Source organism: Manduca sexta, chromosome 10, assembly GCF_014839805.1.
Source record: "Manduca sexta isolate Smith_Timp_Sample1 chromosome 10, JHU_Msex_v1.0, whole genome shotgun sequence".
Lineage (NCBI taxonomy): Eukaryota > Metazoa > Arthropoda > Insecta > Lepidoptera > Sphingidae > Manduca > Manduca sexta.
The window spans coordinates 13395405-13420310 of NC_051124.1; the positions used below are offsets into that span (position 1 = coordinate 13395405).

Here is a 24906-nt window from a genome sequence, read left to right on the forward strand (position 1 = left end):
ATGTAACTGAAGGAACTTTCTAGCTTGCATCGCGTGTGAATGACTGATACGATATCTATGCCTACTATTTCGTCATGCACTGTGTGACTGTGACGCACAGTTGACTCACTGCAACGCACTGTTACTATGCGCGTGCGCACCGCCACTTAGACTTGTGACGTGTCCATATAAAGCTTATATTTCCTATCATTAAGTTTATTGTTTTAGAACGATATTGACAAAATTTATTTTTAATATGTCCTATAAATTTAAGTTTATTGATTTGTGACCTAGAGTTATTCTAGTGTTAGTTGAAATAAATTTTGTGTTTTGGGACACATCTCCTACAGGAAGTAATCACAGGAACTACTAATCCGATTCTCCATTTTTTCTTACTAATTATAAGCTATATTATACATCAGTTGAGGGCCATATCTTTGACTTTGGACAAATGCATTAAAGAAATGGAATTCGATTCTTAAATATTCAGATCCTTTTTAAAAGCGTGTGGTCATTTATTTCGCTTTCGACTAAGGAAATCACCATGAGGAAATACGTACCTTCATAAGTATTCAGAATTTAAAATCTACGCTTTAGCGAGCGTGACTTTCATTATCAGAGCGTCGAATACTAGGTAATGTAGATATTTATATGTAATGTAAAAGCATCTCATTCTTTATTGATGACGCGAGGCGACGTATCAAAGCGCGTCATCGCAGCGTGACGAAAAACAATAAACACCAACTCGAAACATTTATTCGTTATTTTAAATTCGGCGAATGGGATTCTTGACCTCACACGTCTATAAATAAGATTTTAATATAGAGTTGGGGTAAGCAGATAAATTATTTAATTTTATGTTAATCTCGAACGTTCTCGAATATTCTTTATTATTCGATGAAGATAAAATTCAGATATTATGTTATCTGGGAGATCGTTTTTAGTTGCAATTTCTGTTTGTGTCAAGAGACTGTAGACTACGGTAATAATTTATTATTATTGAATGTTTTTCTTTTTGCAAATATATCACTACTGATCAGTGGCGAAGGGGGAAATTTTTCAAAAGGTAACCCGGTGTAAAAAAAATTCGCGTCAGTTAAGATATTGCGGGCAATTTATTGGAAAACAAAAACGAAAACAACGAATTAGTCTTGAATCGAAATCTACAAACATTGACGTGCCTACAAAATTACCTATTATGCGTAAATAATTGAAACATCCATAAAATCGAACAATAAACTCCATTAATCACAAATATAAGTACTTACGTATTACTTATTTTGTTATAAAAGCAAACAAAAGTATTCAAATTATAACCACACTACTTACTTATGATTATCTGTTTATTTTCAAAATAAACTGTAAGTAAATGTAATTTCTCCTTATAGAAATAGTTATCACGATCGCCAAACAGACCAACAGTTTAAATGCACCTACATGATAAACTTATATAATTATCAATTTAAATAATCAAGAAAGGTTATTCGTTAATTTTTGCTTGTATCGTGGTGTTATTTTAAATTCAGTAAAGTATAATATTTATTTTCTTCTAACAAACATTTTGTGTATGAAATCAAAAACTTTCAGATCTAAGTACTTCAAATATTTAACCATCTAAATACTTATATGTGAAATCACATACTAATAATATACTTACGTAAAGGTAGACATTAACTGATCACAAAGTAGTTAGTTATTTCCATTATAATGCACTTTTATTTGTAGTTTCTTTAAATAAACAAAGCGCTGGTAACTAAATATCACAGAACTATCAAAAAATAAAACGAATATGACAATTTACAAACACCGCAACTTAGTAGCATAATAAATTATGACGTTTGAAGGACGTAAAAAGCGACAACTATACAAAGTCGGTTAACGTGAAGCCGAACTAGCTCGGGTTACCTTTGCCCATATTTTCCGCGCGATTTCGACAAACACTGGCATAGAAAGTCATAGAAAGTGCTGCCATCTATGTTAAAAAACACACTACGACATTAAGCCGCTTGACAGCGGGTTACCTTGCGCCTGTGGCGTCACAATTTCACTTTGGTAACGGAATTTCTGGGGAACTAAATACAAGGTGCGCCATTTAATGTCATTTAAAATAAGTAATCGATATCGATTCAATTTAATAAACAACGGGCTATTGGCCGATAGATGTCATTATTAAGTTATCATTAATTAATAATTTAAGCTATTATAATTATTGTCCATTGTCTGATATGTTCTAAATTTAAATTTACCTATTAAATAATTTGTTTAGTATCACCGAAAACCTAAAAGGGAAGCCGGTGGGAATCGGCTTGTATGGACGCTTCGCCACTGCTACTGATCTATACATATTATAAAGCAAAGTCCCCATAAGCTGTCTGTCTGAATATGATCGATTTTGTCAATGAAACTGAACGGATTTTTATGAAATTTGGTATGGAGATAGTTTAAGACCCTGGGAAGGTTATAGGGTACTTTTTATCCCGGAACAATATATAACGGGACTTTTACCCTGGAAAACTCCTGACGAAGTCGCGAGCAAAAGTTAGTTGCAATGTAACATGAAATTTTTAATTTAGTTTTTATACATTTGACATGTGAATGACTAGACGAGCAACTAGCTAGTGTGGTAGAAATCTACTCAAGCATACACGCAACCCAGCATTTAACCCTTCAACCCTAGCTCCAGCAGTCTATGACGCTGCACCGCTGGAATAATACGAAGAATAAGTCCCTGGATCGTGGACGAACTGCAAGAGAGCTAGCAGCTAGCTATTGAAACTGGCAGTACACGCCGCGAGTCACGTAGTCTTAGCAATTACACGTTTCCATAATAGTATAGGCTATTAGCACAAATATACTTATTTAATTAAACCGGTTTGTTAATGTATTGATTTTAGGATACCGCTTGAGGAAAAAACAGAACTATTAGTATTAAATCATAGGTATAGAAATCATAGTTATAGATTTTAATTTCGCTCGCGGTTTCGTCCGCGTGGAATTTGGTTTTCTACAAATATACTTATCTCTTTAAAAGAAGGCTATATTCTTTTTTTGAATTCAACCATGCTCTGTATCAAATTTTACAGACCTTTGTTGGTTTAGCTGTGAAAGCAAATGGACGGATATATTTTTGGAATTATAATATTTATATAGATGTCTTCCAGACTTTAATATAATAATAATAATATCAGCCCTGTATTATATAATTGCCCACTGCTAAGCACGGGCCTCCTCTACTACTGAGGGATTAGGCCTTAGTCCACCACGCTGGCCTAGTGCGGATTGGTAGACTTCACACACCTTCGAAATTCCTATAGAGAACTTCTCAGATGTGCAGGTTTCCTCACGATGTTTTCCTTCACCGTTAAAGCGAACGATAAATTCACAAAGAATACACACATGATTTTAGAAAAGTCAGAGGTGTGTGCCCTTGGGATTTGAAACTGCGGACATTCGTCTTGGTAGTCCGTTCCGCACCCAACTAGGCTATCGCCGCTTTTTTTTACTAGGCTTTAATTAACACATTTTTTAATCTGCATGGAAATTGGTTGACCGTTGTTCTCGATGTGCAAACATCAACAATTTTGGCCTGTGTTTTATTTCACTATGTGATAGGCAGCCTATCATCATATCCGACATAAACTCCAGACTTCGAGTTAACCAAAATCCAATATCACGCAACCCAACCAGGGATTCTAACCCGAGATCTCAGAGCGGTATCGCACCGCATACGTAAGACAATTACGCCACCGAGACAGTCAATAATAACACCAACAGTCAATAATTAACACATTACTGTTTTATACGTCACAAAATAGATTCAACCATTGTGCATTTTAGCAAGCCGAACTGACGGACAAAAAAATAAAGTCTAGGTTTTAGTAATGTGCGAATAAGAGCGTAAGAATAACCTTAATTTTGAACTCACAGACAGTTTATTTTTTTCATTTATATAGAACCCAGCAATGTATTTCACGCACGCTTAGATTTTTCTATGAATCACCGCATGACTGTATTACATAATACTGTTCTTTGTTTTATTGCCTTTATGTGGGTCAAGTTATTAAAGTTCATTTTCGTATGAAACCGGATTTGATACGAACGTGATTACACTCATCTTTACCTCACTTTGTGACGTAACGTTTTTATCTTTTACTAGCTCGTGGCTTTGTCCGCTCGAATGAGTTTTGCCATAATAAAAGTCGCACTTTTTATTTTACTGGAATAAAAAGCAGCCTATGTCCTTCCCAGGGTCTCAAACTATTTCCATACCAGATTTCATGGAAGTCCGTTCGGTGAGTTTTGAGTTTGTCGATCAGACAGCAGGACATATAGATGCAGCGGGGATTTGGTTTTACAATGAATAAGGAAGATATCCGTATGCACGGTCGTTTGAAAGGATTCGTGTTATTTTATTTATTCCTACTAACTGTTTTGGTTTAAACGAATTTATTGCCATAATTAGGTGTTATGAGACTCAACAACGTATGTTCTAGGGTGACGAGCGCAGTGGAGTGCAGTAGATAGTATAATTCAAAGTTCTGTATAGTGTTGCTATAGGGCGGTCGCATCGCTTACCATCAAGCAAGTGGTATATTTTATTATTAATCTATGATTTCCTCATGTTGTCGCTATATCTAGCCTTTAAAGACGTGTTTATCAACCAAGCGATCAATTTAGCTCCTTGTGTTTTATTATATTCGCTAAAAGTGATTTTTCTTTATTTGATTGTTGATGCTAATTTAAATTCAAATTTTATATTTCTGGGTTAAAAGATTTACAAACTGTTGGATTTTACTGTAAATAACGATCGGATTGACCGTATAAGATTTTATTAAAAAAAAATATTTTTTTATTTTTAGCATCTTTTATATAAATTTTGCATATTGTTTTTGAATTAAATTATTTATGTTCAACATCTGTGTGTCCACTTTGTTTGGAAACAGTCGTTAGAGAGTTGAAGAAACTTGAAATTTTGTACTCATTTTCATAGTCATCTTATCCCACTATAATGTGGGGTTGGTGATACCTTTATCCTTCGCGCCTGTACAATGGATTCGACTTAGTTTTAACATCGGCTGCCTGAACTCAATCTTCTCTGAGCATCCGATTCCGGGCAAATTATTTGAATAAATTACGTACAGTTCTACTCAGCCTGGTAATCAAATGTAGTACTTTCTAGACCACAAATATTGTACACTGTCAAACCACTAAACTAAGAAAAGGATGAAGGAAATAAAACATTTATCAAAACGTATGACAATTGTATAGGTCGGGTATTTATAACCAAAACTAAACTTTAACACAATGTGGACTCATCAAATATTAGTTTTATTCCAGTTCTAATTGTGGTAAAACAAATAAAATCCACGCTTCAAGGACCTAATAAATATATCTTTTGTGATTTAAATGGTGATAAAGAAGTTTATTCAGATGTATAAATCGCTTTGTGACTCCGAGGTCATGTGTTTAATTCCTTGCTTGTGGCTCGCTGTAACATGATTTCAGATTATATAAGTTGGCAATAAATATTCCTAACAAATTATTTAATATTTCAATTAGCATAATTTAAGCCAACCCGTACCCAGCCTGGTGGATTAATGTCTAAACAGCATCGAAACTATTATATGCGCCCAAATTTTCTCAGTAGTAGGACGACCGTGACCAGCAATAGAACAGTTTAAACTATATGGTTAGTCTTATTGATTACCATAATTTAAGGTTTTATTTTATGTATTTAACACATCATAATAGCTAAAGGAAAATACTTCTAACTTTGCATCTTTATAATTTGGGGATCGAAAATACAGTTATCATTTAGATATAATCATATAAATGATTTAGTATGAATGTGTTTTTTTCAATTAATGCACAACAATTATCTGTACCTAGTAACAGGTTTGAACTCAATAAATATAGTTAAATGTCAACATTAGTTGGAACAGGAAATTCGCACGTCTATGTTAAAAAATAGTGCGTATTTTGTATTCATAGCGACTGGTTTAAAGCAGTCGATATTCATGGCCTATAGATTAGTGGAATACGTAATAAGTAGGTCGATTATACTGTAAATATTAAGCGTTATCACGGTTTTATGTTCAGAAAGGCTAGAGTTTTTTATTGTTTTGAATGATGAGACGAAGCTTGCCGTTCGCCTGATGGTAAGCGATACGTTCGCCCATAAACAGTAGAAACACCACACAAAACCTTGAATTACAAAGTATTGTTTGGTATTCTATTGCGGTTGGCATCCTGAGACATGAGATATTAAGTCCTTACTATGTCCAGTAGTGACACTGGCTATAATGTTCTTCAAACCGGAACACTAGTGACTAAACCCTGCTGCTTAGCAGGCAATAGACCTTGCGGCGGCACCTATCGAGATCATATTCGAGAGACCTACCATCAGTAAAATAAAAACCTCGACTTCCGTGTTGAACAAATTTTGCTCACTTTGTTCTTCTGCAGGCACGTACAATGTTGATAACTGATAAGTGACGTCCACGTGTACCAACAAAGCGGACACGTCACGACCCACTGATAACGATGACTTGCGACCTGTGAGATGCATGATTCCGGTTGGAAATATCAAGTTTAGATTCGCCTTGTCTGCATTATTAGTAGGTATTTCGGAAGCCGCGAACATGCAACGTCTGTACTTACGAGGGTGTATTGATGATAATTAATCAATCAATTTAGCCAGCCTATTGCCTTCCACCGCTAAATGTTCTTCTCAAATGAGCGTTAACTATCCCAGGCTTGAGCAGCCAGCTTCCATCCTCTACTCGCCGCCTTCTTCAACTCGTTGTCCCACCGTGCAGCAGGCCGTCGCACACTACGTCGTCGTAAACTACGGAGAAGGACAGATTCTCTGGAGACCTGTACATCACTTCCGTCTCTTCCTAAATTCCTGCTCCTTTCTTTTAAGACTGGAAACGCATTCACGATTTTTCCGATATTGTTTATGGTCATTATATCACTTGCATTAAGTCACCCATTTACTACTGTATTAATTTAAACAAAAAAAGAAGAATTCCTAATTTTTATTAAAAAAATATAGTAAAACTCTTTCCGCAACGGTCTAAAACAAGTCTTACATGTCTAGCAAATGTTTGAGTTCACGCTTCCAGAAACTGGTAAAGTAACTGGATATATCATCAAAATAAGACAAGCTCTACGTCTACATGTGTATGATGGCGCCAATACGTTTTCATTAATAAAATTCTTTTTAAATATTTTATCCATGTTTCGTCAATGGAAACTGTCTATAAAGTATCTAATAGAGAATCTAGTCTGCAATTTTTTTGTTTGGATAAAATATGATTTGATTGACTTCACTAATAGGTTTACGTCACAAATACATTTCTATCTAACAAGGCATGTAAAGATCATAGCTGTTTATCATTGAAGAAATTACCGTAATTTCTTGCTTTATTATATTTATTACGGTTCCTATTATAAAGAATATATCTACTATATTTTTATATTTTATGTTGCAACATGAACCTTGTGTTGCAAAGTATCGTAAAAATATGTTTAGGTAAGGAACAAATTAATCTAATAAGGAAGCCGGCAGTTTCGGTGCAGATAAAATTGAGCAAAACACGACTTGTAATGTGTAAAAATATCCGCGAGGTACTGGCTTTAGATAACACTGTTTTCAACAGAGGAGTCGTTTGTACTTAATTATTTAATAATTTAAGACTACAGATAACATTACTTATGTAACGTAAATAGCTCTTGATTCTAGAAGTTTCGAGATTTCCCTACAATTACAAACATATTAATATTATTATAGGTTTCACTCTATATTATACGTCATAACGTCCAAGAAGACGCGCCCCACTACTTTCACTAATTGCTTAGACTATAATAATAGCTATTGCATCGTAGTGTGCGTGAGCACCATAAGTGCACACGCACACTACGATGGATAGCGTCGGGGAAAGTACTTGGATCAGTTCCCTTACCCTGTGGCACCCCGCAACACCCCCGCTCAAAAGGAGGTGGGGCGCGTCTTCGTGGGTGAAATGACCTATACCAGCAATTATTACTCCTGATCTAATGAGGAATACATAACATTACGCCTGTCCCCTTTCAGTATACAGAGGTGATGTAGCCTACAGGCAATGTAAGAATTGTTCCTACATTACTATTTTAATTATTATCATTATTAACTTTCGCATAGATTTGCCCGCGTAGAATTTGATTCGTTTTAAACATAGAAAGTAACGTATGTGATTTCTAGAGGCTTAAGTTTATTTCGTACCCAATTTCATCACACTTGGTTTTATTAAATTAGACGTGAAAATGTAACAGTTATTAACACTAATATTAGTATGGATGATATTGTTACATCTATTCCTATGGTAGACATCCCATATGAGATCTGTATTCTGTAGGTATGATAACATCTCTGTCTACCATGGAAAAGTTAAAAAATCCTGATGCTTCATGCTATCCGTGTACTTCTACTTCTGTCTTTCGACAGAGCGAGATTTAAATCTTCTCTTCCCTCTTTACTTACTCTTGAATCAGAGCCTGGATATAGTTTGATACAGCAATACATACTCAACCATCTCCTATTTTTAGCTGACATTATACTTGAATTGCAATGTCCTTGCCATCAACACTAGGGTTGTCACTTTCCCGTGTTTGCTAAAGTAATGTCGTCTATTTTACTTTCCTTTTTGCTGAGAACGAGAAGGTATTTGAAGATATCAACAGCTTTAACTGTCGGAGCTTGATGTTTGCCAAATATGAATATGTTTATACACAAGTTATTATGTGTATTAATGTGGTATTAGGGCTTTTACTGATGGCAGTATGTTCTTAATTATTTTCTACATGAGCACATAATGATTTTGAGGCTCACAGATACGATTCTTGTAGTTTGGTGATGGTAGGACGTATTTCACGTCCGTCCGGATAGCGACCACCGTACACAATGTGTTACAATAATTTATTTATTTATTATTAAGTTAACATGACAGGACAATTTGTGTGATTTTAGGCGTATTTAATCCGTTTAAAATATATTAAAACGTCCAATAATTTATATTAAAAAATATCTAACTTAGAATGCAGTTCAGATAATTAACACTAAAACGGCAATCGTAAACCCATATCAATGTATTCCGTTATCTGTGACCTTCAACAGACGAAAACATCACGACGTCTATAGACGTTATACATTATAATGTAACGGCTCCTGTTGCCAACTAGACTTGATTTTATGTGACTCATAGTAGTTATTCAATTAGTTTGTTCGTACGACCCTAGGTTTTTATAATCAGTAACGTCTTAGGAATGAATCATGCCTGGTTTTCGAATTTTGAAAGATTTCAATTTTTTATTGAAAGTTCTTCATAGGTATTGTGTGTCGGTGGTGTAGTATTGTGTGCGTAGAACGACCAACGCTCTGAGGTCGGGGGTTCGAATCTGGAGTTAGGCAAAGTGAAATACGATTTTTATAGTACCAGCTAAGACTGGAATTTGTGCTCGACTTCTATTATAGGACACAACACATGGGACCTGGGTGTATCATTTGCACCTCTGCCTAAACCTAGGGGATAAAGGCGTATTATATGTGAATGCTTCTATCTTGAGTTAGCTCTGTCAGTTGAGTGAAAGTCCTACTGTTGCAGAAGAGGTCACCAATAGAAAATTATACGGACTAATATATTCATTATTGATACGCCTTTTGTAATATAATTTGCTTAAATTTCCCCTGCTTAATTTCATATTATATAAAGAAGGTTTTCAGTCCTATTTCGTATAGTTACTTAAATTGTTCTACAAATATACCTAACGGTCCTCATTTATTGTATAGTTTCATGCTTTAAATAAATTAATTATATAACATATTCCTTGGTAATTGTTATATTAAAAATAAAATACCATATATATTTCTATCGTATTTTGTTAAGTGGAAATAATAATAATAATAATATCAGCCCTGTATTATATACTTGCCCACTGCTGAGCACGGGCCTCCTCTACTACTGAGAGGGATTAGGCCTTAATCCACCACGCTGGCCTGGTGCGGATTGGTAGACTTCACACACCTTCGAAATTCCTATAGAGAACTTCTCAGATGTGCAGGTTTCCTCACGATGTTTTCCTTCACCGTTAAAGCAAACGATAAATTCACAAAGAATACACACATGATTGTTAGAAAAGTCAGAGGTGTGTGCCCTTGGGATTTGAACCTGCGGACATTCGTCTCGGCAGTCCGTTCCACACCCAACTAGGCTATCGCCGCTAAGTGGAAATGCTATAATAAAATTAAGCGGTAACGGAAATTTTTACTAGGTATTACATAAATAACATGAACTAACTCAGAGATTCCTTGGAAACGAATATGCGGTAAAATGTAAAATAATATGTTTAAAACTATTGTCACCAGTTACGTCATCTTTATATGAAATGGGAATTTAATAATATTTGGTATGAGGTACATTTTCCTTTAAATCTGCACCTATACCACAGCATTACCAGGACTTGAATGAAACAGAATCACGACGCTCGCATGGTAATGAACTATGGTACTATTCTGAGATATTGGATGTTGACCCCTACTTCCCTAAATCACCTTTTCTTCAATTCAGTTAAAGCACGTCCTTTAGTATCATGTTTACCTTCACGCCTTTCATCGAAGGGGTAGGCAGACGGGCAACTAATGCATCTACTTCTCGCTGTTTGTGTTCCCTGCCATGAATTGGTAGGGGACGAGAATATAGCCATATCGGGCACAAGTTCCAGGCTGATACTGAGTAGAAATACATTCTGCCCCACCCAAGGATCGAACCTGAGACCCCAGTACTGCAGTCGTACCATAAAACAACTATGACATCGAAGCAGTCGCCACCGCTTGACATCAGGTTCCTTACGGCACCAGGTACTTTGAGAAAATTTATATCGTGGTTATTATCAGCGAAAGATTTGAAGAAATCGATGAAGCTGTTGTGGTGTTCGAATCAAATCTTGTTGCCAGGCTACCAAGTTTGGCCTGTACAAAATCCTTCATAATGCTTAAAGTATTTTTTGTAACCTTCATTGTGTGCGTGTGAATTAAGGATTTTTTATGCGAATTCACATTTGCATGTAAAACAATAGCTTTGTGGGTGACAGGAAAGTCCATTCGACCGTGAAATTGAAAAAACATGTTTGGCACAAATATATAGGTATTTAAATAGTAAAAGAAAAACTTTACACATTGCGTATACTTAAATCCATTATTAATATTCGTGTAAATCCATCCATGCAAATTTGTAAGTAGCAAATGGAGCTAAATCCCAAATTATTTTCCTTTTTTCTTTTGATTCAACGACTTTGTAGCATTCTTTGGTTGTCTACGCGACTGGACTAACCATCAAACCGGATGAACTGATTTTGATAATTTATCAACAGATACATGATTAATAATTTGGAATATAGCTTGAAAAGAGCGTATTGTTGAAAAAAAAAATATCCTGGTAAAAATAACTTTAGGGGGAAAGTAAAAGCTGATGTAATAATACTTAGTAATATTTGTATTACTTAATATGTTTGCGCACATCGACGTACATAGACGTGACTTACAGGAAATCACCACCCCAAAAGGCGACGTGGACCAATTATGCTGGCTTAGCAACTGCGTTACTCAGAAATCGAACCGCGATACTGACGCCGTCACGCGGCGGATTTAACAAACATCAGATTCGGGGAAGCGTGACTGGGAAACAGTCATCAGGCACGACGCTCTCTGAATAACTTTGACAATTATAAGTATTTCAGGTTGTAATGACTGTAGGTTAAGTTTTGATTGCCAGGTTAGGAATTTGTATGAATATTTCCTTTTGGTAAAACACATTTGAGCTGGAATTTCTGATAAAGCGATAGACTTGTCGTTTATTATTAAAGTTACAAGAAGAAATTACCCGACCCGAGGATCCAACCAAGTCACAGCACGACAGTACCGCGACAATACACCGAAACAGTCTAGACGTCAGTTATAACAGATTACATAACATCACTTACAATCGAAATCCGAGATCAGAGATCAGAGTTAACGGATTTCTTGCTACTTTCACAGATTAGGACTTGGTGATGCGGCGATAATACGTGATGTCGGAGAGAAAGCGCGTCCTGTGAGACTGGTCCGCTATAAATCAGCCGAACTTGTAGAAAAGGAAACCTTGTCCGAAGTTAAAAGTTTTCTATGAATAATGAAATGAGCTTGTCACTTTTATAATACTCGCCAATTTTACTGACTGATGGTAACGACAGTGGGTACAGTTAGTATTGACTGATCGATGATTACCCCGGCAGTCGTTACAATTATGCCGGCCTGTTTGAACCGGATCGGCAGATCCCGGAACACGACACACGTAGGCCACTATGACCGGGTTTTATAAGACAGTATTATAGCAATCCAGAATTGGATTACCAATATATGCGAGTTAGATCATTTTGAGGCATTAGATGTTTTTAATAGTCAAATATATTTTAGGTCTTAAACCCTTGAGATATATATCAAAACGGTAATTAATGGCGTGGTTAAGTTTTAATCTAAACTATAGTGAAAACGGATGCGTTGAGTGACAAATATACATTAAGTACATTTAATGTTGCACAATGAATTATGAGTATTAGTCAAAGAAACAAGTACCGACATGTCTGGGACAGGACTCAAACCCGATGACGTGACTCGTGAGTACTTCAATAAAACGGCAATTTCCCAAAATGAAAATATTTGTAATAGAAGTTAACTGAAATTAGTTTACATCGTAGGCAAATTAAACATATTATAACAAGTCAATATAAAAATAATATATTAATGATCAACAAACAAATATCGTACAAAAGGTAACTTAACAAATCTAAGAGTTTTTAAGGAAATTATAGCTAATGTAATTATACTAGTACATTATGAAAGACCATATGTCTTAGGTCGTGTGCAGTGTAATCTTTATTTTAAATTCCAACAGTTATTATTGCTACGTTAGATCCAGTTACCAGGCGAGCTACTTGCTAGTAATTTAGTAACATGAAATGTCAAAATCTTCGAGTGTTGAAGTCGTAAAGTTGGTAGCCCATAAACGGATGACATCAGCTCGTAACGCGAGTCCCGGAGTATTGCATCATCACGGTGTACGTTGAGGAGTTAACTTTATGTACGAAGGGACGAGAGTTCGTGAGGGTGGGTGGGTGTAAACGGGCGGTTAGACGCTGCGTTCTTTTGCCCGTTTTGTTTGAAAATTCTGGATTATTTTTGTTTGGTATGAAGTTCTGCTCACATCCGATTGCGTAATCGTTCCTTTCGGAGACAAACAACGTCTTATTACCCTATTTATGAGGTTTTTGTCATGCTTACGACGACGTTACAAGAATCTTTGGTCTCTATAAATCTTTCTCGTGTTTTAGATCAACCCGTCACGTTAGACATAAAATCTCTACTCCTTATTCAAAGCTTACAACCCAGAAACTGCATTTATAATCAAAAACAGCGTTTATTAAAACGGTCGTCTACCACTCCCTCGTTCTGACAATCGCGCAAATGATTTGAGAACGAGGCAGCGCAGGTGTCGCCCCCTTTATTGCCCCGCCACTGTTACATCTCATACAACATGCATGGCGTTTGTTCCAGGGTTTACTCGCTTTATTACCCTACATAGTGCAGTAATAAATGGAACTTTCAACAGTTAACAAGGGTGTTAACTAAAACTGAAATGGAATTGTTGAAAATGTTTTCCACTTTTTTTTCATAGTCTGGTGCTTTTTTAAGGATATTACGATTAAAATTTAGCATATACCCAATGAGTATCTTTGCAATTTTTTTCTAAGTTGTTTTGCAATTGAATGTCATAGTTGATACCAGACATATTCATACGAGATATCTTGTCTGATCTAAATTCTATGTCACTTTTGGCATATTTAACTTCTACAAACCACGCGAAAAAAACTACAAATAAGTAAAATTAGTACAAAATACAATGACATTAGTCAGAGCTTACATCTACAAAACAGCAAATCGACGAGATCATTGGAAAATCGGCAGGGTCAGCAGCTGAGCTAGGAGCTGATGCAGGGAGGTGCGGCCTGCGCATGTCACATGGCGTCAGCAACTGCTGTAGTGTGCGGTTCCAAACGCGACAACTGCAGTTTAGGAAAGAATTAGTAACAATTTTATAGCATTGTTAATATAATTTATTGTAACAGTAAGGCCCATAAAGAGTTATAATTAATATATAATAGTCAACAAGATATACCAGATACAATTCAGAATTAAATAGTATATTATTTATTAATAATACACTCTATAATTGAAAAATTAAATTCACCTCGTTGCATTAGTGAAAAATAAGCTGATAAGTCACGGGATCGATTCCTCAGAAAAAAGGGCGATTTTTTTCCTGAACGATTTGTAATTTCTTACAGCAAACGAAGGTCATAAAAGCAGTTATCGCGACGTGACTACCGTTACCGCTATTATCGGAATTGTACCCACTATTGCACAATAATGAACGCAATTAGCGCGTGAGTCAACCGGCACCGACGTGTCTGGCACGAGAGTCGAACTCACACTTGGCGTGCGCGCAGATTTATGTCGAGATTAACTCTTTGATTTTGATGTATGTGGAATTATTTATATTGTTTCGGGGTCGTGTTGTTTCGACCTTTTTGGATATTTGATTCATTATGAATGTTAAAGTATTTTAAGAATCTTCTACAAATAATTAGATACGTCAAACCAATTCAATAGTTATTACATCGAAAAAAAAAACTACAGATAAGATTATAATAATATCAATGCTGTATTGTATACTGTCCCACAGCTGGGCACGGGCCTCCTCTACTACTGAGAGGGATTACGCCTTAATTCGCTACGCTGACCTATTATTAGAGAACTTCTCAGATATGCACTATGTAGGTGTCCTCGCGATACTTTTTACAATAAAAGCAAATAATAATTGATAAAAAAATACACAAATGACTTTAAATAGGATTTCCAAAAGTTTAACATTCAAATTAAATTTGTTCACAAAAATTAATTTGATTTTACAGGTACGTCGACATACCAGCAACGCAGCCAGACAAAAAAACTGGAATTAAGTAATCTTTCTGAAAATAACCCTATTTAATATTGAAAGTACGCTAATCATATTTTGCTACGAAAGTATATTTAAAGTTATCAAAATTAAAAAAAATATGTATGCTGTATGTTTTGTTGGCTGTTCAAATAAATAAATAAATAAAGCCATTTCGGAAATAAATTGCCCTTAAAATATTGAAAGGATTGTCTACAAATAGTAATTCACAGATATACATTTAATACACAGACTAAAACTCTATATACACTGTAAAATTAACTAATTATCACAAAATATGAGTCATTTAGATGCATCGAGATCAACACTTTCTCCACAATGACGCAATCAGCGTATTATTTACATATCCTTAATAATGTCATACTGTTATTAAAAAGGCAATCCGTAATTTAACCAGTTTTCGCTTGTAATATTCCCAGACCAATACAAGTTAAGGATATACAAAAATAATATGTACATCAAAGACCGTCGTAGCATCGATATTTCTTCTTGTATTATGGATGTTTATGGTTAGAGGTGATTTACCGTGACGTGGCCAGCTCTCTCGTTTACAGCCTCTACTAAACTAAAAAAATGTTAAGACCCTGTTTCATAACTTCAGAGGAAATGCTATCATCATGTAAATGTAAAAGCCGACCAAATACAAAACACACTAATTTATACTCTTAAATAAATAGTAATAAAGTACTATCTACATTAGCTGTCTGTCAATAAAATTAACTTTAAAGTTGTGAAATAGGCCCTGTTTTATTTCTCGCATCAGTGCAGCGCCAATCTATGATCTTGTATACAACGAGCGTAGTGTGACGTCACGCAATGCTTTGCAAAGTTTTGCAAATTCCATGAGAAAGGTTTGCTCTTCTCTGGTCGTGGTCATCTTCTGAGTGTGGGTTTGGTAAGTAAAGAATAACTATCTCATAGGTTACACTTTACAGGGTTACTAATTTCTATCATAGTATTTCTAGTTATGTATTCCATTGTAAATACATAAAAAATGCAATTGAAATGTTAGGTAAAGACCACGTGCATTCACAAAGTAATAAAAATAGTGGCTCATATCAAAAATCATGCCGTAGTCGTGGTCTAATAATTGTGGAAGCACTTATGAGTCATCCGAGAATCGCTGATTACGTGCAATTGTAATTTTAATAAGTTGCATCAGATTTCGTGAAAGTTATGATCATTTAGGGTTGTCACTTGCCACACTTACCTTATTATAAAGAGTTGTACGTTATCTCGGGTGATTATATTAATTTATTATTTTAAAGGAAGTTAAAATACTTTATAAATGCTTTAATTTCTCTGGAATTTATTTAATATCTAAGAAATGTTGGTCGGAAGAAATTTTGCATATAATTAATGTACTTTATTTGTCCAAAAAGACTTGACAACCCTATTAACATTGTACATGTCGGTTGATAGGCCTCCATTAGTCATGCTTAGAATTAGTATTTTATTTATTATTAACCACAATTTTAACACAACTGAGGTCATCATTTTGGTTCAGTACCGGCCTTGCACCAATATATTGCTACAAAAATCGTGTCTAATAAGGAGGAATTATTGGGTGGGGAAAGCGTCTGCGAGGTTCCTGTCCAATGTACGGATGAAGCGCGTCGGCTTATTTAAAAAAAGCAAAACCCTCTCGGAATTGGCTCACATACACACATAGAAAGAAAGAAGAAAGAAAGAAAGAAAAATTTTATTCGCACAATATACTGGGATACCTAATGGGTTCGGGCAACATCACGCATTTATACCCGAAGGAATATGCAGAGACGCAACCAGGACACCCATGTTTCGCCAAGTGTGTTTCGCCCCATGATAGGGGGCGAGCCTATCGCCATATTGGATAAAACATTCGGGCCATTTTTACGATATAAAAAAACACCGGATGCGAATTAACTGATATCGTCATTCTACTGATGAATGCTCAAAAATACCAACAACATGATGATTTCTTATGTTTACGCGAATGTTAGATATTGAACTAAAACTTGTTTAATTTAAATAAATAGTTTTATTTAATAAAACTGGTTTTAATAATTTAATACCGCTGTGTAACATAGATTGAGCTCTAGCTTTACTATTTTACGAACATTGGACTCAGCCACGATCATTTTTGGCCTTTCTGAATCTTGATACTCATTAGAATGACCAGCACCTCAAATTTATGGGTAGTATTGCAACAAATTTCTTTTGTCACCTCATCTATTAGCACTAAATTCCTATAATTCCCGAAGAAAACCGATGAATAAATACATGATGCTGCTATATATTTACCAGTTACTCATACATTCTAATAAATACGGTATATTTAGAAGTATCGCGCGCTATCGGGCCGGTGTCGCGCGATGTGATAACCGCTGATAAGGTATTTGGGCCACTCGCGCCTTCCGATGCTAAGGATTATGTCAAATGTACTCTTTCTGCAGATATACGGTTTATTTTTAGATACGGTGAAGATCCGGTTAAAATTATCGGATTTCAGTATAGATTTTTAGGCCAATTTCGCCTCATAGTTCTTTAGGATGATTGGTCGATATGAATTTCGGGATCATCCTGTGTATATCCGGTTCCAACAGGCCGGCATAATTGTGTCGATTGTCAAGGGCTAATCATCTCTCTTTAATCGACATGCTATTGGACCCTACTCCACTTACCATCAGGTGCAGTCGGGTTACTTTACTGTTCACATATAAAAGAATGTTGAATACATTTATAGCATATAGGGTATTTACTTCTTTAACCGACAGCAGATGTAGACGTATTACTTCTGAACGGCTTTTGCAGGCCACCAAAAGCAGCTACAGACAACTGCTAACTAAAGGTTTTAAAAATAGGCAAAAGAATCAACCCACACAGCCAAAAAATATCATAATACTCTCTTCGTGTTGTCGAATAAATACTGATTGTCAGTGCAATATGCAGTAAATAGATTGTTTTTATTGTACTGAAATTGATAAGTCTTATTATCTCTAATAATATATTAGTGTACTCGAATAAAATTAATATTTCTGATAATGGAAAATAGTTTCAAATGTAAAATATGTAATTTTGATTATCACCTTCGTTAATATTAAGGTATGGCGGGCACTAAAATATATATCCAGTTCTATACTTTACCTCCTTGATCTAGTAGATGAAGTACTTTACTTTTTTTTATTCAAATTGCCTAGAATATGTTTCCAGTATAGCAAATAGCTCTCACAGCATGAGGTACGTTAATATAGACTATAAATATGCGGTGAGCGATTTTTTCTGATTGTAAGGCGCCGCTCGGACGCTATCGACTTATTTTACTAGATATGTACAAAAAGGCTGTAACAAGCTGTCAATAATTTGTTTTATACAATTACTGTGAGGGTGATAGCTACTGCAAATAATTGCTAATGAACTCTTGATTAGTCGTCGCCGCCATTTTATGTTGTGTGTCTAGTGTAAAGATTAACAGGGACTGTGCGTCGCCTAAAGTTGATATATCTACTTTTAAAACATAGTTTAGTACTGAACATAAATTATAAATAAATTAACTCTCCCGCCTTAATAATTGGAATTTCTTCCATACTCCTTTTTGAAAATGATAATATACATTGTCAATTTTATATTGCGTTACTAAATAAAACCAAATATTCGTGTTTATCTCTTCTAACATTATACCAAAAATTAACCATTAATAACTAATATATTTACCAAAAATCCTGGTTTTAGTTTTCAGATTTTTTTTATAATATTATAGTTTAGTGCGAACATGGTGTGTGTATTTATGTTGTTAGCAGTGGCATAAGGGCGTGTAAACTTTAAATTAATTTTTAATTATATTTAATTTCTTCGAAACTTACACTTTATACATGTATATTGTAATTTATATCTGTGTTTACAATAAGTAATGGTAAATTATTGTTTACATGAAGACAAGTATATGATTCCATTTATCAACGTAATGTTAAAATGACCCTGTATACGTACAGACATAGCATCACGCCTTTTCCCATTTCAGGAGTAGGCAGACTCTGGGCTACTACTGAGTAGAAAAACCCAATATCGCTTTGAATGACCCGGGATTCGAATCCGAGACAGCGCGATATTCGTACTACGCACGTAATACAAATACGCCACTGACGCAGTTTTCGAATGGTTATTTATTCTATACACCCCGTTTTCATACCTACTTACCAAGTATAGGAACGTAAACATGAGCTCTGCGAAATCTATCCTAACCGACATCTAGATTTTAATAATGAAGTTTCCTTGTCATGGAAATAACATTTCCTGCGAGTAATTGGTCTCGGAGGTCGTCTACTATCGCGACTTGTGAATTAACAGATATACTATCACTTCGATGTGTTAATGTTATCGAAAATGAATCAGCCTTCTCAAACTACATTATTTTCTTTGTAATATGTAACGTTATGTGTTTTTTAATGCTGTAATGTCTGTCAATTAAATAATTATCAATGAATTCCTTTTTTTTATTAACTAGTTTTCGCCCGCGGCTGTGCATATGTGAAAAGTTTTTCGGGGATAAGTATTTTCCTGGAATAAAAGTTTATAGCACTCTCGAGTAAGGTAGGTTCGTACAAGTGAAATAATTTTTAAAATCGGTTCAGTAGTTCCAGAGATTAACCCTAAACCTACAAACTTTTTCTCTGTATAATATTAGTGTAGATTTGTAGTATATAGAAACGAGCAAGAACACGCTCGACTTTATGTGACATTTATAACACCAACAATACTAAAAGGATCAATATTGCGATGTCGGGTTTAAAGGAAAGCATTAAGAAGAAGTTGATCGTATTTTCACAATCCACACTCACCTTTCGAGCGTCACAAGACTTACAGCCATTTTCAATAAACAATCCTAATTTCTATCTTCACTCCGATTCCAAGAATGGACCAATCAACATAACTCATTTATAAGCATGTCAAAAAACTTCGTTCTGATTGGTCCATTTTTGAGATAGATCGAGAAAAGCGATTGGCATCGTTTATTCAAAATGGCAGTTAGTGACAATTATGAATAAGCTGTCAAATACAAAAGTCACACTCTAACCTATGCTCCTAAATTAAATATAATAAAATGTGTATTATCAAAAACATTAGACTATATAGTTAGTTATAGAGTGGACATCAGGTCCAAATATTTGTTTCAAAAGTTATTACCAATTGGTAATAACTCGCTGTCTTATTTGAAATGTCCGTATGACAAGATATCGCAGCGTCCTTAGATAATATTATAAAAATAATATATTTACAGAAAATATGCTAATCATGATTTGGAAAATATTAAGTATTTTACATTGATGTTTTGCTATTTCACGGTAAATTGAATAACCATCTCATATGCGCAAAAGTTTTGTATAACAATCTTCCCAATGTCCGCCCTACATAATCTTGAACTCTTTGTGTACCATCAACATTAGATCATTAATACGATAACTGTCAAAAATTTACTTGAAAATTGTGAGACAGACCTTAGGTATCTTATATATATATAACTACAGTCAGATATTCGAATTGAAAACTGATGTAACCAAGGAAAATTTCATTGGTTTTACCTCACCGAATATTTGATCTGTAGGCAACTATCTATAATGTGACATTTAGGTTCATGACGTTGCTGAAGTCTATCTATGGGGGAAGGCCTCAAGTCCATGATTCAATAAACAACTTTAACGTAATTCTTGTTTAGTATTTTCTATTTACCAGAGCACTGACGCGAATAAGGTCAACTACTCGTAGACAAACATTATGAATCTGTTTATAAATTATGCCAATAACAAGATTTTACTCGTTCAAACCGGTTTACGTACAAATATTGTTCACGATAATAGCAAATTGGATTAATTTTATGCTATGAATTATATTGCTTAAATTAGCGGCGAATATTATAATTAGTTATTTTTGTAGTATACGGGGTCATTTTGATATAACATTACTAAATTAAACTACATAATTATTTTGAAAATAACACTTTACAATTAGCTATTTAAACGTTTACGAAAGATGCCCATCACTTTATATTTTAAGATTTTACGGTGGTTTCTTATATAATAGTTCCATAAGCAATCCAGTAACTTGAAATTACTGTTGTACACAAAACTTGTGGTTGAGACCATACAGTTGCTTATGTCTTATGTCATAATTCGGTCGGCTTAATCAATGAGTCTACTCTCTCATAGAAAAAAAGTACACGTAATAAGGTCAATTAAATTCTCAGAGTGGGTCGAGCTAAGTGATATTCGGGTTTTTCTGCTTAGTATCAGCCCGGAGTTTGAAATTTGGGCTCGCTATGGCGATAGGCTCGCCTCTTATCACACCAAAGTTGGGACGAAAGTCGGAACACACTTGGCGAAAATTTGGTCTCCTGCTTGCACGTCTGTCTACCCCGTCGGGGATAAATGCGTAATGATGTGTGCGTGATACTCAGAGGCGCAAAAAAACAAACCGTATTCCATTTCCAGCCAACGCATTTCCTCTAACACGTGCCACGTCCTATCAGCTAGCACTGGTGGCCTAGTTGTTGCCTGTCCCCTAAAGAACCGAGCATGACGGTCACGCTGTGGGCTGGTGGCAGCTGGTCGCCTCAACGTCTGGGCCCGCCCGTTAACACCTGACAGTTGATAACGTATCGATATCACTTGCCTCGCCGTATCATAAAGATTGTGATGTTCGAATTTCAAAATAACTTTTTATTTGAGTTTCAATGATTAGGAGTCATAGACTACAATTAATGAAACTTTTTAAATGGTGTTCTAGGTTTAAAATGTCACTGAATTAATGTTTCGTTTTTTTATGCTTCTCTTTGATAGAGTATTGGTGAAAAATGAGGTCTTCCGATTTTGTATACATATAAATATTTTTGCCATTATTATCTCTCTTGATCTCAATAAAGATTGTCATACATATTATTGATTAATTATTATTATGTATTATAATGATAAGTTAAAGAAGAATGATCTTTTTGAATAAAATTTGTCTCAAAAGTAAAAAAATACATGTAATAAGATTATTAGTTTGTTAATAATTTGCTCATACCGCGGGTTTTTTTCTCATTGTACTTTTATTGATTTGACTCTTATTCAAGGGGACATCGGGGTTCATATATTAGATTTAAAAAAATTACTTAGTCTCGTCTGTTTCTGAGCGTCGTATTTTGGTTAGGAAATATAGAATTTACCGAGTTCGATTCATACGTTAATATTGTCAGCTGGAAAATCTAAATTTCTGGTGAATTTCAAACAAAACTACATTTCAACGGGAGATGGATTCAATGTCTAACAGTTTAACTATGGAAATTCGTTAAGTTACAATTCTACCTACCTCTTACAGATACAAGCGTGAGCTTACGAATTTAGATTTTATAGTGCCTATGAACAATTCCTAACTCTAAAAAGTGGTAGTCACGGTCAAGGCCTCCCGGTGTATAAATAAAAGATGACGCAGCCAGTCCGAGTGGAAGCGGGTTTGATTCCTGTCCGCGACCGGTTGCCGTCTCGATATTGTGATTCTGTACGGTTGATTTATGTACCAATTTAATATAGATATTACTTTTGACAGAGGGTGTATCTTACCTTACGTGAATACCTTTTATGGACACTGTTTTATATGCAATTTTAGTCAGTAAAAGGAATATTTTCGGGCGTTTTTATGACAATGTATTCTTTTATTCGGAGCTTACAGTTGTTGTTTATTGGATTACAAATGAAACTTTTTTTAGTACAATAAAAAAATGTATAGTAGGCATTGGCATTAGTATCAGTTGAAAATTATTTATAGTTGTTTGAGGTTTGCAGGAATTGACAGAAGTGTCCCACAGGTGTATTGAAAATAATTGGTAAATATCTACTTTGACTGTACAACATCGCTTTAGTAACGTTAGTAACATAGGGTTATGTATAATTAATAAAATTATAACAAAACTTACTGTATAAAAAGGTACCTGCATAACAATAATTGTTTCTTCTGGGTTAAATTTGTACGGTACATTTTAAAAGTTATTTATTACCGTTTTTCTTTGAGTTTTAACTCTATTTATTATCCTTATTAATTTTGTTTCAAAATGCGATTTAGTTCTACGGAAACAATGGTGTTTGTTCAAGTTGGCTCATAATTTGTACGTTAATATGTAGGTTTATACTTTATACATCATAATACCATGTTAGGATATAATATAACATGACCTTAATAAAATTATACATAACTGGACAATTATTTAATTGACTTACACAATTGTATTGTAAGTAAAAACGTGTCGAATGATAAGCGTTTTCCCCGAGTGGAGCGGAGCGGCGTGCTCCGAGCCGGGCGTGAGTCAGGCGCGGGCAGAGCGCGGCTCGGCGGCGCAGTGGGCCGTGCTCACGGTCCGTGCTCGCACGTACGCCACCACGCGCGCCACGACACGCCACACGCGCCACACGCCATGGCCGAGCCCACGCAGAACGCCATCCTGCGCATCAGCGACGAAAAGACGCTACTACTCATAGAACTGTACCACAGAGAAGAGTGCCTTTGGAACACCAGCCTCGAAGACTATAAGAACAGAGAGAAACGATCCGAAGCCGTCGCGCGCATTGCTAAAGAACTCAAAATCAAAAACTTCGGCCCGCGGCACGTCGTTATTAAATTCAAGAATCTCAGAAACTCTTATTGCCAGGAACTGAAGAAGATGTCCAACAGCCTGAACGCCGCTAACGGGGAGGACTACGAATGCTACAAGCCCAGAGTGTTCTGGTTTAACAAGATGGACTCGTTTCTGAGACCCCATTTGCAGTCGACGAAAAGTTTCGTACACAACTTGGTAATAATTTTATCGACCGCAAGCAATAGCCTTGACTTTGAGTGCAAAAACCTGTTTACAAGTTGTTCGTTTTTTGCAGCCGCATCTGGACACGGAGAGAGGCGACGAGGTCGAGGAGTGGGTGCAGATGACCAACCCTGAGGACGTGCTACTGCCGGACACCAACTACTTGGAGCCTTCTTGTAGCGAAACCGACGAGTACGAGATCCGTTCGCGGAAGAGAAACGTCTCAAGCGACACGCGGAGCTCGAAGCGGATTCGAACCGAAGACTATGAGCCAGGGAACCCCTCTCAGACGCTGAGGGACATCTCATCACAACTGACAGAGATGTTGGCTCACAATGACTGTTTCGATAACTTCAGTAGATACGTAGCGTCGTTGTTGAGGACCCTGCCGATGCAGAAAGCACTGATGCTGCAGTCGAAGATCGTAGAGATGATAACGGCGGCGGGTATCGAAGACTGCGAGAATGAAACCGCTCAATATACAGACAAACGTCCCTTCCAGAGATAAATAATTTCGAACAAATATTTTTTGACTTTAAGATTACATTATGACTTATTCTTGATCCTTTTTCTATCGTTAATTTAAGGGACTTCTAATGGTAGACATATTAAATAGGCTGTCGTAATAAGCTATTAGGGGTCTCTTAAAGTAAAAAGGCGGTTGATGAGAAAAAGGGATTATACTATGTAGGTTAAGTGAACTTTTATAATAATAAATAATTATTTTTGTGATATATCTGTGATTTTATTTCATATATTTAGGTACGTATTTAAACGAATGACGCAAGTCTAGAATATAGATCTTTCTATTTATAGATAATCTAAAGTACAAACAACGTTGTTATGAAATGTGATAAATACATTCATACCTTCTAGATAATTTTATTAGTGCCTATCTATTATAATCGCATTTCTAAGTGCTGCATATTTAGACAACCGGTGAGTACATGGGTTCGATGCAGGTCGTGCCTTCGAAATTAGTGTTTTTCAGTTGAAATATGGTTGCTAGGAGTAGAATATCAACATTTATAC

General features: G+C 35.5%; 1 protein-coding gene across 1 annotated transcript; it reads left to right on the forward strand.

The window, feature by feature from the left end:
• The first annotated feature begins 23395 nt into the window (after positions 1–23395).
• On the forward strand, positions 23396–24608 carry LOC115444195. Its single transcript, XM_030169871.2, has 2 exons — positions 23396–23868; positions 23948–24608. The coding sequence occupies exons 1-2, from the start codon at positions 23491–23493 to the stop codon at positions 24380–24382; spliced, it is 813 nt and encodes a 270-aa protein (XP_030025731.1). The 5' UTR covers positions 23396–23490; the 3' UTR covers positions 24383–24608.
• Positions 24609–24906: the final 298 nt, after the last annotated feature.